This window comes from Vollenhovia emeryi, unplaced genomic scaffold, assembly GCF_000949405.1.
Source record: "Vollenhovia emeryi isolate VEMERY1.0 unplaced genomic scaffold, V.emery_V1.0 DF939129.1, whole genome shotgun sequence".
Classification (NCBI taxonomy): domain Eukaryota; kingdom Metazoa; phylum Arthropoda; class Insecta; order Hymenoptera; family Formicidae; genus Vollenhovia; species Vollenhovia emeryi.
The window spans coordinates 1294814-1312401 of NW_011967237.1; the positions used below are offsets into that span (position 1 = coordinate 1294814).

General features: G+C 41.8%; 1 protein-coding gene across 2 annotated transcripts in view; it reads right to left on the reverse strand.

The window, feature by feature from the left end:
• The window catches only part of LOC105568406 (ras-related and estrogen-regulated growth inhibitor-like), a 58822-nt gene that overhangs the window by 7587 nt on the left and 33647 nt on the right, over positions 1-17588 (reverse strand). For both annotated transcript variants that reach the window (XM_012024058.1, XM_012024057.1), the window contains exon 5: positions 2836-3017. In XM_012024058.1, the coding sequence (XP_011879448.1) occupies positions 2836-3017 (182 nt within the window). The remainder of the gene's footprint in view (positions 1-2835; positions 3018-17588) is intronic.

Sequence of the window (17588 nt, forward strand, 5' to 3'; positions counted from 1 at the left end):
AACGCTCGGTTCGTTGAACTGGTTTTTGCGAAAACGCGCGCCATGCCGGCGAAGAAAGAAACGGAAAGAAGAAACTCGCGTATGTGCGGCAAAAAGTCCCTTCCTCGAGCAAGTACGTAGTGACGACGAGTTTCCAGCAATTCCGGTAGTTTGCTCAGAATACATGAGAAACCACAGAAATTAATAACACCAAGCCATTGAAGATTTAGACCATGGAGTCTGTATAAGGAGACCGAACTCCCGTAAAGGCCTTCACACATAAAATTCCGTAAGGACGTAAAACGTAAGCATAAGAAATCGACCAATCACAGTCGAGAACGTAAGGCAATGACGCAAGCAGTAGCAAATCCAACCTGTTGATTTTCTTACGCTTACGTTTTACGTCCTTACGGAATTTAATGTGTGAAGGCCTTAATCAGAGTGGGCCGACATTTTTTACACTTATTGTTAGTCGTTCCGAAAAGAATCATTGGGGGCGCTGTCAACGGAAAACTCGATTCGCATTCTTGCGCGTCGCATGATTGTCATATGCGTGAAGCTTTCGCGAGAGTTCGTGAGAGAGATGAGGCGATGAATTGTGTATCTCTAAAACTTGTGAAAATTGCAGAAGTAAGCGAATTCACAGGTTGAAATTATAAATATTCTAGTATTCACTCACTTTTGTAATTTTCGTAAGTTCCAGAAATCGACCCCCGAAGAAATAATAGTGTGCAACATACTACACGTACCGTATGTTGTTCACTATTATTTCTTATTAGACTTACAAACTTAATTTCAGCGATGCCATATTGTTCTTTAATTTTGCCGGAGTAGCAAACTGCTTTCGATCTGTACACGTAAGCAATTGGATTTGTATATTACACAAATGTTTCCACGAAACAGACAGTTTTAAGTGCAAAAGGTGCGAAAGTGCAAACTCACACCAGCATCCCCTTAATGAGGGGAAACCCTCGTCATTGTTAGTCGAATCGAGACAAAGATCGACAAGGTCTGGTTCCCTCATATCATGTATACACGGTCTAATTTAAACGATAGATCGATTGCTTCGTATCCTACGATTCTTTCAACTCGAAACGCACATATTCTACTAACTGTAATATATTCTCACGCATGAGAGATCAAAGTGGCTCATTTTCCTCCTCTGCAAGACACTGAAACAACCGGTTCGTGGGCAACGTGAGCGAACGCAGAAGGGGCAACCTGATAAAATGCCGCGAGGAGCCGCCTAGAAAAGTACGAATCGCGTGGCGCGAAATCTCACCCCGTGTAGGAAACAGCCGGCGAGGATCCTGTTACTCGCAGGTGGAAAGTGAAGTGCAGGATTAATAGAGGCCGGGCACACATACCTACATCGCGCGCGTGTGCATAAAACGCGACGTCGAAAGAAAAAGAGGAACGATCGAATAATCGACGATTCGCCGAGGGCGATACACGAAGCCGCGTCGCGCGATCGCGAAATGATATTGTAATTCCTGCGCCGAGCGAGCCACTTAAGCGGCCCTCATACGATTCGTATCAATCGAGTAAGCCCCGATAAATCTCAACTTCGACAATGAGTTTCGGTACTGTAGATATGTTCGGCGCTAGATAAAGCGCGCAAAAATCGTGATTTTCATGACAAGATCGAGCCGAGGGTGCCATTTTGGAAGAAGGCACTTGCGCGGGAAAATACTGCCCTTTGCCCTGCAATGCTCAATATTCAACCCTCTTGTTAAGCCCGATATTAAAATTCTAGAGATTTGTATACGGAGAGAAATTTCTCTTAAAATTTATTCTGAAAATCATGTAATCGTGGGATGGGGTTTTGAGGACCTTGAGAGTTTTTTGAAATTTTACCATACATTCTACTAGTAAAATTATGGTAAAATTTCTGAAAACTATCATAAAAATCTTTCGAAATGCCACGTTTTCCCACGGTTACATGATTTTCGGGATAATTAAAGAAAAATTGTCTTCGTGTATGTATTTCCCAGCCACTTAATCTACACTGAGAAAAATATCCGGTTAAATATAATCGGATAGTTCAATTACATAATAACAAACGGACATATCCAATTAAATTGTACATCCGATGAAAAATATGATCGGTTTCTCAATCAAATTTCATCGATAGCTGCATTTCGTCGAATAAATTTCATCGAACGTGTCCGTAATTTAGTCGGAAAACGTAATCGGAAAAATTAACCATCGGAAACACCATTCAATCGGTTTATCCGATGTAAATGTTTCTCAGCGTAAGAAAAGAGATTAATCAAAGAGATATTACAGACATTGGCCGTGTGAGTACCCCTTAAGACGACAATCGACGAAGTGTGCCAGACTTGCGAGGCCGCGGATAAAAATGGGCCATGTATAAGCACAATATTACTTACGAATACACAAGACGTCGTCTTTTCATTTCATCTTATTTATTTTGAGGGAAATTTATTCAGTTACGTACGGGTATCGTGTAACCTATTAACAATTACTCAACAGCAGATTGAAACGTAACTACGGTAATATAATATCGAATTCTGTGCAAGTTTCACCCGGCGATACCGATAAATTATAACTCAGAAAGCACGATTATTAATTATAATTATATATGGTACACGCGATAAACGAGCTCCGGGATGCACCGAGGAGCTTCTCTCGCGCCGATATGAGGTGGCGAAAAATTATGCCGCTATTGATTTATTAATAATTACCGTTCTTACGACGCGCGTGTGCGCGGTTTATTTGGTCGTATATCAGTCAGAGGATCGTCATCGGACGTTACACCGGTGAGATACACGGCCCGTCCCTCGTACGGTACAGTTAATCATACATTTGTAACAATGTGTGATTTACGCTTACCGTGCATGATCCAAATCTCTCTTGTTGCCGAGCAGGAGGGCGGTGAAATAGGACGGCAGGCGCAGATCCGCGAGTTGCTTGAGAAGTCCACGGGCTTCCTGAAAGCTCCGCTTACATGTCACGCTGTAGACCACGACGAAGGCCTCGCCCCATCGTATATGCGAGTACAGGCAGCCGTTCTCCTGAAACAATCGACGGAGCCACGACTGATCGCTATGACATTCGAGAATCGGATTTAATTTGACGTATCTCTATTCGTATCTGCCGACATCCCGCGCGCGTACGGAACGCCAAGACACTCTGTCACTCCGAGAGATGCTATCGGCGAATAGAAATCGATCTTAGATTCCAAATCCTACCGTGCGCTCCAAGAGCCGCGCTCGCGGGACGTTATTGTAAGATTAGAAGCACGAATAAATCCTCAGGACTCGTGCTCGGAACTTTCGCATCTCGGAATACGCGCGCGACTTAGTCTTTTTGAAGCGCATCCGTCTACGCACGCGGATAAAATTGTCTTTAACGACTATTTGAAAAATGCGCGTCGGACGGACGCGCGCTCAAAATTCCGCTGCGCGTTGATTCCCTCAACTTGCGTTCATAAATTTCAACCATCACTTAAACTACGGCACATCCGGCGGGAATAAATTTTATAGACTGAGATAAATATATCCTGGTCCGCGTGGGTATACACGGGCGTTATTTACGGTCAAATCTGTCGAATTAACATTGCGTGTAACGTGCTCGTAAATAAGCGCCGTAAGAACTCCGGCAACGGCGAGTACGTCCCTTCCATGTAACGCAATGTTATAACGTTTTAACAGCAACTTTGATATTTCCAGAAAAGAGCTTTAATTCATCCTGTGAAAAATTACTCTATTGTTCAAACAAAACTGGACTCGAATTTAGTCGTGTGACTCATAAATGTGATTTAGGGAACCTCGGGACGTGCAAGTTAAAATTACGTAAGTACGAAATTTTCAAGTCTTGAGACCGTAGAGTTTCGAGATTATGAAAGTTTTCAATTTTTTCAATCTTCAATTACAAAATTTTAGAATTACAGAGGCGCGATTCAGATAATTTAGCAACTTATTAAACAATTTATCTCAGTCTATAAAATTTATTCCCGCCGGATGTGCCGTAGTTTAAGTGATGGTTGAACATTATCGAGTCACGGGACTCTGGGTAAGAAGACTGCGAAGATTGCATACGAAGATAAGATACTTTGCTTAATTCTTTAGAGTCGCGCTATCTCGGCATCTCGTACTTTGGGAGATGGAAAAAATTTCAATTGCCCGGTATCTCGAACAGGAAGCCTCGAGACGTACAAGCTAAAATTACGTAAGTACGAAATTTTCAAGTCTTGAGACCGTAGAGTTTCGAAATTAGGAAAATTTTGCATTTTTTTTCAAACTTCTTCAGTTACAAAATTTTAGAATTTAGAGGCGCGATTCAGATAATTCAGCAACTTTAACATTATCGAGTCACGGGACTTTGGGTAAGAAGACTGCGAAGATTGGATACGAAGATAAGATACTTTGCTTAATTCTTTAGAGTCGCGCTATCTCGGCGTCTCGTACCTTGGGAGATGGAAAAAAATTTAAATTATCCGGTATCTCGAACAGGGAGCCTCGAGACGTACAAGTTAAAATACATAAATACAAAATTTTCAAGTCTTGAGACCGTAGAGTTTCGAAATTAGGAAAATTTTGAATTTTTTTCAAACATCTTCAGTTACAAAATTTTAGAATTTAGAGGCGTGATTCAGATAATTTTGCAACTCTATAACACGATCGAGTCACGAGACTCTGAGTAAGAAGACTGCGAAGATTGCATACGAAGATAAGATACTTTGCTTAATACTTTAGAGTCGCGCTATCTCGGCGTCTCGTACCTTGGGAGATGGAAAAAGTTTCAATTGTTCGGTATCTCGAACAGGGAGATACACCATACATCTGCTTCGCCCGTAGCCCCGAACAGACGTCATCGACGTAAAACATCGGCAGGCGTGCATCCGTCGCGTCGCGAGACATGCTCGAGCCGCTCATAAATATTTATTGATCGATTGTATTCGAGGCAATTGAACGCGATGCCGGAATTGATGCGTTCGCGCGTGTCGCGCGAAGGCATCGGCGTGGCGCGGCGGCGGATTGCACAACCCGCCGTGATTCGCCCGGTTATGAAATAATAATGCGGGACGCCTCTTGATTAAGCAACGCCTTAATGCACTTTGCGTCGCGTCGCGTAATTTCGTGAAAATGAGCCGCAATTATTCACTGACACCGTGTCCCCCCGCGGTACAACGTGACAAATAAGCAAGCGCGTACGTGACAATCCAATCTGCATTTATAATCTCGCCTGTAGATATACCTTCGTACTTAATTTCATTTTGGTTAGCGAGTTTAGCGGGAACAGCTTTGAAATAAAATTAACGCTCCGTACATACAATATATGTATACATATAAAGTAAAATATTTTTCATTAACGGCGAACCAAACAAGATATGTTTATAAGCGTGATTTTTTGCGTGTCTTAAAATTTTCCAAAGATACGATATCAATTAACTGCGCATTAATAATCTCCAAATAATAATCTCTCGAGATTAAAGTTTCGTGACGTTTCATAAGAATTTTGAGAGCTAGGAAAGGCCGGTAGAAAAATGTACTATTGGACTATAATTTTCGACGGGCGGCCTCCTTAACGACGCGACAGTTAACAGGACACCCGATAGGCCGAAACGATCGTGCTGTCCATTCAGAATCGATTCAAGTGGGCGAGAACCGCGCGCTTTAACACCTACGCGACCCCGCCGGATAAGCAACGATCGCCCCGACGACGACCAAGTTATGTTTCTTCGTGTTCGCGGCGGGGATAACAATCCTCGGCTATTCGCCTTTACGTACAACGCGGACATTGTCGACTAATAATCGCGGAGCGATTAGAAGACCGCGTATTCCGCATAAACGGCTTTCCGTGAGATTAATGAATGCGCGGACATCCGAAACCTGGAATTTCACCATTACGCATGTGGTAGGCTGAATTAAATAATAGAGGAAAGTCCTCTATCATGAGATAGGATTCTAATGTGAGATAGTAGGTTTTCAACGTCCAAATTCAATCACAAATCTTTTGTCGCAACGATTACACGGTCTCACAATCAATTTTCCTCTAAACAGATTTTACTCCAAGGGCAATAAACTCATGGTGGAACCAACGCGGATGATGCCTATTAATTTAGCAGAAACCCCGCTGTCTCGTATTAGGAGCCTATCTCATAACAGGGGACTTTCCTCTGCCAATATGAAATACCTTGTTTGTGTTTGACACAATAAAGTTACGCGATAAAACGATATTTTTAGCATTTTTACTGAACAAGAGTCGAGTATATCCTTTTTTAATTATTATTATACACGCTTTACGTATTATTACGTATTTTTATGTGATGTTATACACAAATATATATCCGCAACATTTTTCTAAGAAAATCAAAAATTGATTTTGAAATTGAGTTCGTATAAAAACTACCAACTTTATTAACGCAATCCATAATCGATAATATCTTCGGGTTTTACTCAATTGCATTTTTCAAAGTATCACCACTTGAACTCTTTACAAGAGTCTTTAATCTCTCAGCTTTTCTAAGTACCAGTGGCGCGAATTGAATCTGGGAAGCGAGACTGTGGACCAGCGTCTCCCCTTCGTGCGACAATGCACGCTTCCACGAAGGCGACATCAACCAACCCGACGCTGCGGGACGCCTGGCATTACTGCCCGGCCACTGACAATGAGTTACAGTGTTATTACTCGTAGTTTTATAACGATAGAGTTCCTACCAGGTTCACTCCTGGGGGGGAAAAAAAGGAGAAGGAGAAAGAGAGAGAAAGATAGTAGCTTATGGTCGACATAACGAGTGGCGGCCCCGAGTAGAAAGAGAGTAAAGTCAAGGCAATAAACTGAATTATCGTTGTAACACTTTGAATCGCGCGTTACGATCGGCGTACATGGGAAAGATCGAGTCCACGGCGTATTGGTTACAAACGAACGAGTTGAAAACAAGAAATCATTGATATTTATTAATCGCGGCGCTCACGCAGCTACTCCGGCCCCGCTGCTTACGCGCGCAACTAATAACATTATTAATCCCGCCGCTTAAATTAACGTCGATTCGTCGCGCGAACGTGCAGCGCGTCGTTCGTGAAAACAGTTGTGGAAAAAGGAACGCTGCGAGGTGGACATCTCGTCTCGTTTTTTCCAATATACGTTAACCGTTATCCTCGGAGAAACAAGGAAAGCTACACGTTTTGAGAGACATCCAGGCGCGCATTGACGCTCGCGCGGCTTGTTTGCGCACATGTGCGCCGTCAAGAAATTGAGATAAGCCCGGCAAAGTGGAATTTCAATGACGATCTGGAACTTCGTCATCGTGACGAAGACCGATTGCCGGCGCGCTGGCATACCGCGAGTGTAACGACTTGTAGAAACACTTTTAGAAATTTCAGACAGCGACGCGAGTTAACGTGACGCGGAGGATGACGAAGATACGCGTGAAATTAAGACGTGCGTGTACCCGAAAAGAATTCGACGATACGTAACTCGCTGTAATTAAGATTAAATACCTGTTTGCGTCAATTTAAAAAAAAACGTCACACAATTCTCACAAGCAAACGATCTTTACTTCCAGCAGAAGCTAAACTTACACCCATAGAAAAATGTCCGGATCCAATGCTATTACACTTCAAGGTATCATAAAATAGGATCGATACAGCACCAATCATATTTATTATAGGCAAAAGAATATTTTAACAACTTCAGTATTTTCTTGACCAGTAAGCTAAGTAAATAAAGCAATTAGAAATACTAGTCGCAACATGCAAGGATGAAAATAGGGAGATGGAAATAAGTATGCAAGAATGAATGAGTTAAGAACATATTGTAAACCAAGTCCACTTCTTGGCTGTAAGCTGAAGTTAATAAATTACTAATCAGTATTTTCTTGATCGTATCTGGCATTTTTAATAATACAGAAAATTTATCGCGAAAAATATTACCTCAGCCAGAGTTTGAACCTGGACCTCCCTACACTCTAGCCGGGCGTCTCACCAATTGGACCACTGAGGCCATGCAACATGCCCCATAGGGAGGTCCAGGTTCAAACACTGGCTGAGGTAATATTTTTCGCAATAAATTTTCTGTATTATTAAAAATGCCAGGTATTGCCAAGAAAACGACTGACAAACTGAAGTTGTTAATTACTGCTGGCGACTTGAAGAATAATCTTATTAGTGGAATACTTTTACCTTAAATGAAGAATTCTAAAATCTAGAATAAAATGATAGATTGTATCGTCTTTTGTCGAATATCGTGGTGCCAACTTGGTGCGTCGTAAGATGGAAGGGAAAATGTATTCTAAACGCAAGAATATATGAACTTACATTTATATAAGTCGCTCGTGTCTCAATATAGTAAGTCAATCTTTTTTAATTCGACAGAGGAGAATAAGAATTATTCATTTTATTTTGATATTGTCTTATTTTTATACTGAATGAGGTTGTGGCAAATATAAATACGTCAAGAATATTCTTTGTCTCAGTAACGGAAATCCTTTCCGAGGGTGTAAGATCGCGTGAACTTAATCGATACTGACGAAATAAATGCCCGTCCTACGGTTACTTTCACGTTTCTCCGATACAATTTGACTGCGAAAGAATTGAATTGCGGTACAGATGAAAGATTCCAGAGCATAACACACGGTAATACGAAAGCAGAGATGCCGGCCAGTCGCATCCGGTACACACAAGTCCGAAATGGCATCGTTACATTCGGTCTTCCGTTCCCTGCCCGTACTTCTCCCTCCACCAGCTTGTTCGCCGGGGGCAAGGAGGGCGCGCGCTTAATTATCAATTATCTACCGGCCCTCCCACGAAAAGCAATCGCAATTACGAGCCGGTCACGAGGCCAGGGGGGGACTAGCCAGCCCCCTTTTTCTTCCTCCCTCGCTCGCTCCCGCCCCCTCCGCCGCGCCAAGATTTATTTCGTGCGTGCACGCGGATGAAGAACAATGCGAGAATTGGGGAAGTGTGTCACCAGGCTGCCGGTACTCCTCGTATTCGCGAGGCGGAACACACCTGGGCGCCACGCGGCGCGGCAGCATCCCGAAGCGGAGCGGGTTGGCCGGCCGGGCCGAGAGACGCGAGGCGGTATGATTGATACTTTATTGCGGTACGCGCGCGCGCACCATTGACCCGCAAAACCATATGTAGATTGTAAGAAATGAGACGCGCGAAAATGACAACGAAACAAAACGAGATAAGTGAGAGAGGACGGGCGAGCGAGAGAGAGAGAGAGAGGGGGGGGGGAAGGGAGGGAAGATGTCGGTGGGAGGAAAAAATTAATCTACCAAAAGTGGAACGTCCGCGCGATTGGGACGAGATGAGGTACGATTGATACTTTATTTCGGCCCGAGACATTGACCCATATATCGAAATTATAGACTGAATAATCGTATGTAGATTATAAAAATATAACGTTCAACCGATTGCACAGTCGGACTAATGTCAATTGGCAGGCACGGCCGTTGTTAATCAACTTTCCCTTCTCTATCGACAGATCGGAATTAAATTAATCGGTCAGGTGGGATAAAAAGGAATAACAGAAGAAGAAGAAGTAAAGTACGAATCGGTACTTCGGGCAAGTCTTCTCGAACTTTTCGTAGCTGAGAAAGATAAAACGCGACGGAAATGCCGCGCGGCGTCTTTCTTTCTTCTATTCTCAATATATTACAAAGGAAGAAGAATAACAAGCTGTGCGATCGTTGATGCAATTGCCGTCGAGAGTTTATGTAAGCGTATAGAGCAGTCAATTGTGCTCGTAATTAATTATCGTGCAATGATATATTTACTTCGACACCGTAAATCTTGACAACTGAATCGGAGAGACAGCTCTAGCTATTCCCACCGTTTCGGTCGGTGGGTAGCCGTACACCATTATCCAGGCAGGCTACGTGAAGAGGAAACGGGTAAGACGATCAGCTGACGCGAGAATATTTGCGGAGCCGTTGGTAATGATATAAATCGGTCTTATAAATGGTTTCCGTGGTGGCTTATCTCGGCTGGCCGAAGATTTACGTGACGAGGAACAATGCACGATGGAAGTATTAATCGTGGCGGTCGACGAGGTCGAGAGCCAGCCGAGAGCCAGTCAGCAGCCACCTACCCATTTGTTGCTCGACTTCCTACCTACGTGGCCGATTCCGCTGGAGAGCGCCTACCTGAACTCCCGTGCCCTTGTTAAGCCGGGTTATTATTATACCCGCGTTGTGGAACACCTACCGCGATCCTCGTGATCGATATTACAACGAGAAGGTCTCTCTCACTTTCTCTCTCTCTCTCTCTTTCTCTCGGGAGCCAAGCGGAAATTCTATGAAACCCGAGCCGAGCAGAGTCGAGAACAATCGGCTGGCTCACTGGTTATGCAGGAAAGTGCGATTATTACCTGCAACTCGGTTGCTTCAGGTTCTCGAGGAACCTGGGATATCGTTCAACAATCTGGAATTTTTGGAATTCCGCGTGTCTCGCAATCCGGAGAAATTCGAACCTTGCGACAGATCGCTAAGAGTCGAGGCTAGCGGATTTTTAGAGCTTAACGCAGTGGCAATTTTTCTCCGATTCTTGAGACAATTAAAAGTTTTGCATCCTCTTAGGTGGTCGCAGGATTAAAAATTATGTATTTTTTTTTAAATATAAGTATGCATGTCCCCGCCAAGAGACCCACGCGTCGGATCGGTACTTAATTCCGCGGATTAAAATCGAGATAAATAATTTCGCCGTGTCAAAAATCGTCCTTCTCGGATGCAAATAGAACCTAACAGTGCGTTCACGTCATTTATCTTGGCGTCCGTGCCAGTAAAGGTCTACCAGATACCATAGAAGGTAACAGGAATTCAGTAAATAAAATTATCGCCTAATGACGGTTAGGTATTATCAAACAGATGCACGCGATTACATTACGATACCAAAGTGCTGAACTTGACTCGATACATACACTAAGAAAAATTTTCATCGGATAAACCTATTAAATAGTGTTTCCGATGATTAATTTTTCCGATGAAATGCAGTTACCGATGAAATTTGAGTGACAAACCGATCATATTTTTCATCGGATATACAATTTAATTGGATATATCCATTCGTTATTATGCAATTGGATTATCTCCGATTATGTTTAATCGAACATTTTTCTCAGTGTATAAATTAAGATGCGATTATCTGAATTATTATGCAATCAGCATCTGAAAATTTCCAAAATGTTGCGAGATGTCCTCGGCGTTTATCCGATTTATTCGAACTGAATTTCAATCTGACATCGGGGAAATAAATCGGCACTTGAGGATTCTTACACTGAGAAAAATTTTCATCGGATAAACCAATTAAATAGTGTTTCCGATGGTTAATTCTTCCGATTACGTTTTCCGATTAAATTATGGATACATCCGATGAAATTTATCCGATGAAATGCAGTTACCGATGAACTTTGATTGAAAAACCGATCACATTTCTCATCGGATATACAATTTAATCGGATATATCCGTTTGTTATTATGTAATTGGATTATCCGATTATATTTAATCAGACATTTTTCTCAGTGTAGTTTGTCGAAGTTTTGAAAACTTCGGAATCTTCAAACTTCACCCCTGTGAAGTTAGCCCCCCATTATTTAAAAATTTAACTTTTTTTACGAGTTCCCTATAGATTTACAATAGTTCCAGAGTTCTTGATGGGTTTAAGAAATAGTTCTGCCCATTAAAGACACTAAAATGAATTTTTTTTAATGGGGTCTTATAAGACCCAAAAAAAATTTTGCACAGTTCCGGCAGTTCTGTTGAGAGTTCCCGGTAGCCTCCGCAGAGTTCTATCGAAAATCCTAATTGCAAAATTCCATTACATTAATACTTTTATAGTTATGCCTATTTCTGGGGTACTGTTTCTAGATTCTTCAACTTCGTTTTTTTTTACTTTCTCGTGCAGAACTGTTAAAATGTATCAAGAACTCTAGAACTATGCGAAATCTGTCCAGAACTCCATTAAAAAATTAGTTTCTACGAAAATGGGGGGGCTGCGTGAAGTTAGCCCCCCATTTTAAAAAATTCATTTTAATGGGCAGAACTATTTCTTAAACCCATCAAGAACTCTGGAATTATTGTAAATCTATAGGGAACTCGTGAAAAAAAGTTAAATTTTTAAATAATGGGGGGCTAACTTCACAGGGGTTCAAACTTCGAAAATCTTTAGATCTCGGAAGCTTCCAAATTTCTGACCACATTCGCCATACTATTAAATACGGGGAATATCTTTGAGATGCAGCAGAACGGGTTTCTCAGCTAGACTCGAAGACGATTCATTACTGTTCGGTGTAAACGCAGTAGCGCTCCAAGATTAATTAAGTCCAGATTCACGGAGTCGCTAGCGGGCATTAGCGGGCAACGGCGGCAAGAAACGTTCGAGGCATCCGCGGGAGGATTTATAGCCGCTTCTTGCGGGTCTTGTGAACGCGACTTAAGACGCGTGCCGCTGTCACCGTGGCCGGTGCCTGTGACAGTCAGCCTAACCGACTGTCTTCGTTAGTAATTGACATCACGGTCCGCCGTGCGTCAGACGCACGCACACCGGGACGAGGACCAGCTGCAAAAAGGGCCTCTTTCATCGGTTTCCTCTCGACCTGTCGCTTGACGCGTGCCTGTAAAGCGCCACGCTGCACGTCGCTAATCGCTATACCACACGTCGCGCGTTTTCCAAGGAGGTTCGCACGAGAAAGGTAGCGCGACCGAACCTTTGGAATGATCGTCACCGAATTCCTTCTCGCTACGCGATCCTGCTAAACCGGATGCCTTTGTAAATTCTGTCGGCAAATTGCAAAGAAAAAATACTATCAAGTGCAGTAGGAAAACCTATTACATCGATCACACAGGTTTCAAATAAATAGGATTGTAGGACAAATAAAGGTGAGACTAAAAAGAATACCGTAAGAAATTGACTTTTGTGAGCGAAAAGATATATGCGTTGTCAAATATATAGATACATCCACAAAGTCTCCAAGATCCTACGTTATAAAGTTCTCTTGCGATATCGTTTCAAGTACACACATAAATTCTTGAAAATATAGTACACCCGCAGAAAAAATGTCCGGATCCAATGCTATTACACTTCAATGTATCATAAAATAGGATCGATATAGCGCCAATCGTATTTCTTATAGAGAAAGGAATATTTTAATCTTAAATGAAAAATTCTAAAATCTAGACTCGTCTTTTGTCGAATATCGTGGTGCCAACTTCGTGCGTTGTAAGATGGAGGGAAAATTTATTCTAAACGCAACAGCAACGACAAGTTCCTCTTGTCTCAACACAGTAATTCAATCTTTTTTAATTCGATAGAGGAGAATAAGAATTAATGATTTAATTTTGATAGCGTCTTAATTTTTATACTAAATGAGGTTGTGAAAAATATAAATGCGTCAAGAGTATTTTTTGTCTCGGCAACAGAAATCCTTTCTTAGGGTGTAATATTTTTACTTTAGCACTCGCGTTCCTTCTTCCCTTAGCGAGATCTACCCGATACATTTTCGCAATCCCTCCTTCCCTCGGTCTTCTTATTGCGCGGTTAATGAGATGGCTCGAGACTGCCCATCGCATTAGAACGGTATTCATCATTAACATGACGCGTAAGACGGTCAAAGGTAGGCACGCTGAACTGGCACGAACGGCTGCAAGCACGTAAACGCTCGCGTGAACATAAACGTGTTCATAGACGCCGGCATTAAGGGACCGGAGTGTTTTCTCAATAATGTAAGCGAAAGTGTCCTCTTCTGTTGCGATGCTACTTTTAATCAGGGTTGGGAAAGTTACTTTATAAAAGTATCTAGTTACACTTATAGTTTTTTTTTTGCAAAAAATGTAAGTTACAGTTACAAGTTACCAATTCTGATTCGTTACTTCGCAGTTACAGTTATGAAAATAAAAATATCAAATCTGCATTTGAATTGTGAAGTGCCAATAAAGGCGTTTGTGCGCAAATGCAAGGCCTAATGCGATCTGTGGAGGTTTAAAATATATATAAAGTAACTATTAATGTAACTATTAAATTAATTACTAGTTATCGAAAAAATGTAACTGAGTTAAGTTACAGTTACAGATGGAGAGAAAGTAACGAAGTTAAGTTAGAGTTACCAAAAAAAAGTAACTGTAACTTCGTTACAAGTAACGAGTTACTTTCCAACCCTGCTTTTAATACAATGACATTTATATCGTAAGGAAAAAAGCTTTCGAAAATAACGTGAATCTTACGCGATATTCTTTTGAATTTTATTCAAAACTCCGCGTGAATTAATTGGACGTCGCGACTATGATGAAATTTGAAACTTGTGGTAATTCAGCAATTGGTGAAGATTCCGAGCACATTTGGTTTCGTCAAAATACTTTCTCCCGGCATTTTTTAATTTCGGAAAAGCCGCCGCGTATTTTTCGACGGGTGGCTGTGCGTAACAAGGAAATAATAAATTAATTATCGCGAAAAGATGTAGACTTTAGAAAAGACCTGTATCGAGTGGCAGAAATTAAATAACGTAACAAATGACATCTGTCAAAAGGAGAACCGGGCACTTCCTTGTTGGCGAACGCAGATTGCGGCCAGCCTTGCGTGGAGCTTATCTGCAAGGACATTTGTACGGTGAATCGTCTTGGTCGGCCGATTTTCAGGCGTATCTTAACGGCGATTGGGGGATCGGTATCCGCTACTCGAGCGTTCTAGCTGAAAAAGCGCGAGCGCAACGCGGACGTTGACCACGTGCGCTCAATGGGTTCGTGCACTTTAAGTGCCGGTAGATCGCACCCGGTATCGCCGGGCCCGCGCGTATCGGGATATCAGGATGCACGTTACGTAGGAACGTCGGAAACGGATAATTCCGTAGATTAAAGCGCGTTAAGGTGCCGGGCTTATGTGCCCTTTAGGCCGCGGCATCCCCGCAACGTCCGGCGCAACGCGATTAGCTATCGTCGAGGCGAAAAGTTTCCGCTGCGGAGAAAGATACGCGGCTCACGCTAAATTACAACTCGTGAAGCTGTAACTAAAAGTGAATCGAGTCGATTTACGCACGGCAATCGGAGCAACGTGTACACGTCATAAAATAGTATAGAATAGTTTCAAGAACTTTAATATTTTTCACACTGTATTTGTATCGAACAGAAATATTAAACAAATATCATGGTAGTTTTCAATATATTGGAAAAGAACAGAGAGGACAATTATGTATATAGAAAAACTTTAACACATTTGCAATTGTCTCAGCTGGTCGATAATGGGAACTGAAAAAGTTGGTAATTCTGTAAAATATTTGTTACCGATTAATGCATTCGGATTGCGAGAAAGATGAGACGATCATTGCGGTTCTACAATGCATTCAGGGATAATATTGAGCGCATCGTATCGCGGTCGAAACGCGAGATGCGCCTGCGAATTTATGCCACTTCCCCCTATGGCATTAAATACGCCGGGCGTAATATCGCGGTTAGATATCGCAAGAGTGAGAGGAATGCAGGGATAATTGGAAAGATAACACCGTGAACGTACGATGCGTTATGTATTTTACTGGCGCAGCCGAGGCCTTAGCTTAGCAACGAATTATCGGCTGTTTGTTCTAATACCCGCTGCACGTCTTTCAGATGGTTGAGATAGTCAGAATCTGGGTCTCCTCTCTCACGAGGAACGTGAGAGTCTGGTTCCTCGGCAATCTAATCAAACACCTCGAGATGAAATTCAGAAATGTTGACGATGTGGAATCTGGAGAAAGCCGCAAGCCTAAACTTTGAAAACGAGACGGCAATAAAGTTACGAAACTTGAAACGTGAGAATTTGAAAATTGGAATTTAACCAGCAGAAGAAATAATGACGTTCTAAATTTAGAGACGTAGGACGCGTGCGGGTAAACGTATAATCGTATTCCGATGTAAAAGATCGAAAAGTTCTAGTCGCGCAACAGTCGACAGCTTTCGGATTTACTGAAGTTGAACGTGAATTATAGTCGACGCAACCTGATAACAAAAATGCCGAGATGAAAACGATACGTTGCTCGTAAATGTTGCAGTCGTGATAAACAGCGCGTTGTCCGGGATTGATTGATCCTGGCGCACGCGGTGGAGTTTCGCGGAGATTTGCCGAGAGTAAAGGGGACCGGCGTAAAAGCCTCGTTCACAGTGGGACCGCACGCGTTGAACGTGATATATTGGTACAGAGGAGTTAGAGAAGTGTCCGCTGATGGTGTATTTAATGATCCGCTTCTTCTACACGGAATCACATCGACTTCCTGCACCACTGCCACACTGATCCACATCGATATCGATCTTCCTAGATCCTGTTCCCCAACAACATTCCCGTAACAACATAGTTTTCTTGCTAAACTAACTGAATTCGAAATATTCCTATTCACTTCAAACAGCGAGTTCAGCGAGAACGTACACCCTCAGAAAGGATTTCTGTTACTAAGACAAAAAATATTCTTGACGCATTTATATTTCTCTCACAACCTCATTTAGTATGAAAATAAGACACTATCGAAATAAAGTCAATAATTCTTATTCTCCTCTATCGAATTAAAAAAGATTGAATTACTAGACTGAGACAACAGGAACTTGTTGTTGTTCTTGCGTTTAGAATAAATTTTCCCTCCATCTTACAACGCACGAAGTTGGCACCACGATATTCGACAAAAGACGATATGTACTATCATTTTATCCTAGATTTTAGAATTTGTCATTTAAGATTAAAATATTCCTTTCTCTATAATAAATATAAATAGCGCTATATCGATCCTATTTTATAATACATTTAAGTGTAATAGCATTGGATCCAGATATTTTTTCTGTGGGTGTAAGATTGTATGGAAATACAAAAATCTCAGAATATCGCGTCTACACTGAGAAAAATGTTCGATTAAATATAATCGGATAATCCAATTACATAAAAACAAACGGATATATCCGATCAAACTGTATATCCGTTGAAAAATCTGATCGGTTTTTCAATCAAATTTCATCGGATGTATCCGTAATCAGAAAACGTAATCGAAAAAATTAATCATCGGAAACACTATTTAATTGGTTTATCCGAAGAAAATTTTGCTCAGCGCACGTGTAAAAGTCAGTGTCAATTTAGTATCTTCCGTAAGTCCGACTTTGTAAGTCCGTGTCGAAATATTTTTTTTACGAGTTTAACAATGTTGGCAGGCGAAGGGGCGTTTAAAACGTAATTTTATGCGCGTACGTACAAATCGCCAGCATCGCTTCCTGTTCCAGATTATTTATTGTATCCACAGGCTAACGGTGCATGCATCTTTACGCGCTCCACGTACAAGGTTCTCTAAATGGACAAGCATTGTTTGCCAGCGAGTCGTGTAGTGTCGGTTAATGGTGCAGTCGTATCTAAGATAATTTAAATATTTAAATTGTCGCGGATAAAATTTAAAGCTTGTGTCGCGAGTCTGGAAAGGAATAAATTGAAAAAGAAACGTTCGAGAAATAGTGAGTGGCGACATTTAAAAAGTTCTCATCGATGTGAAAATCTTTTAGAACTCGACTGCCTGAACATATAAACTCGAAGGATCCTGTCACGAGTAAAAAAAATGTAACAAGTTCGAGAATTGGAGTATTCCGATAACTTGAAAATGTAGGAAGTGAAGAATACGAATCCATTCAACGAGATGTAGAATT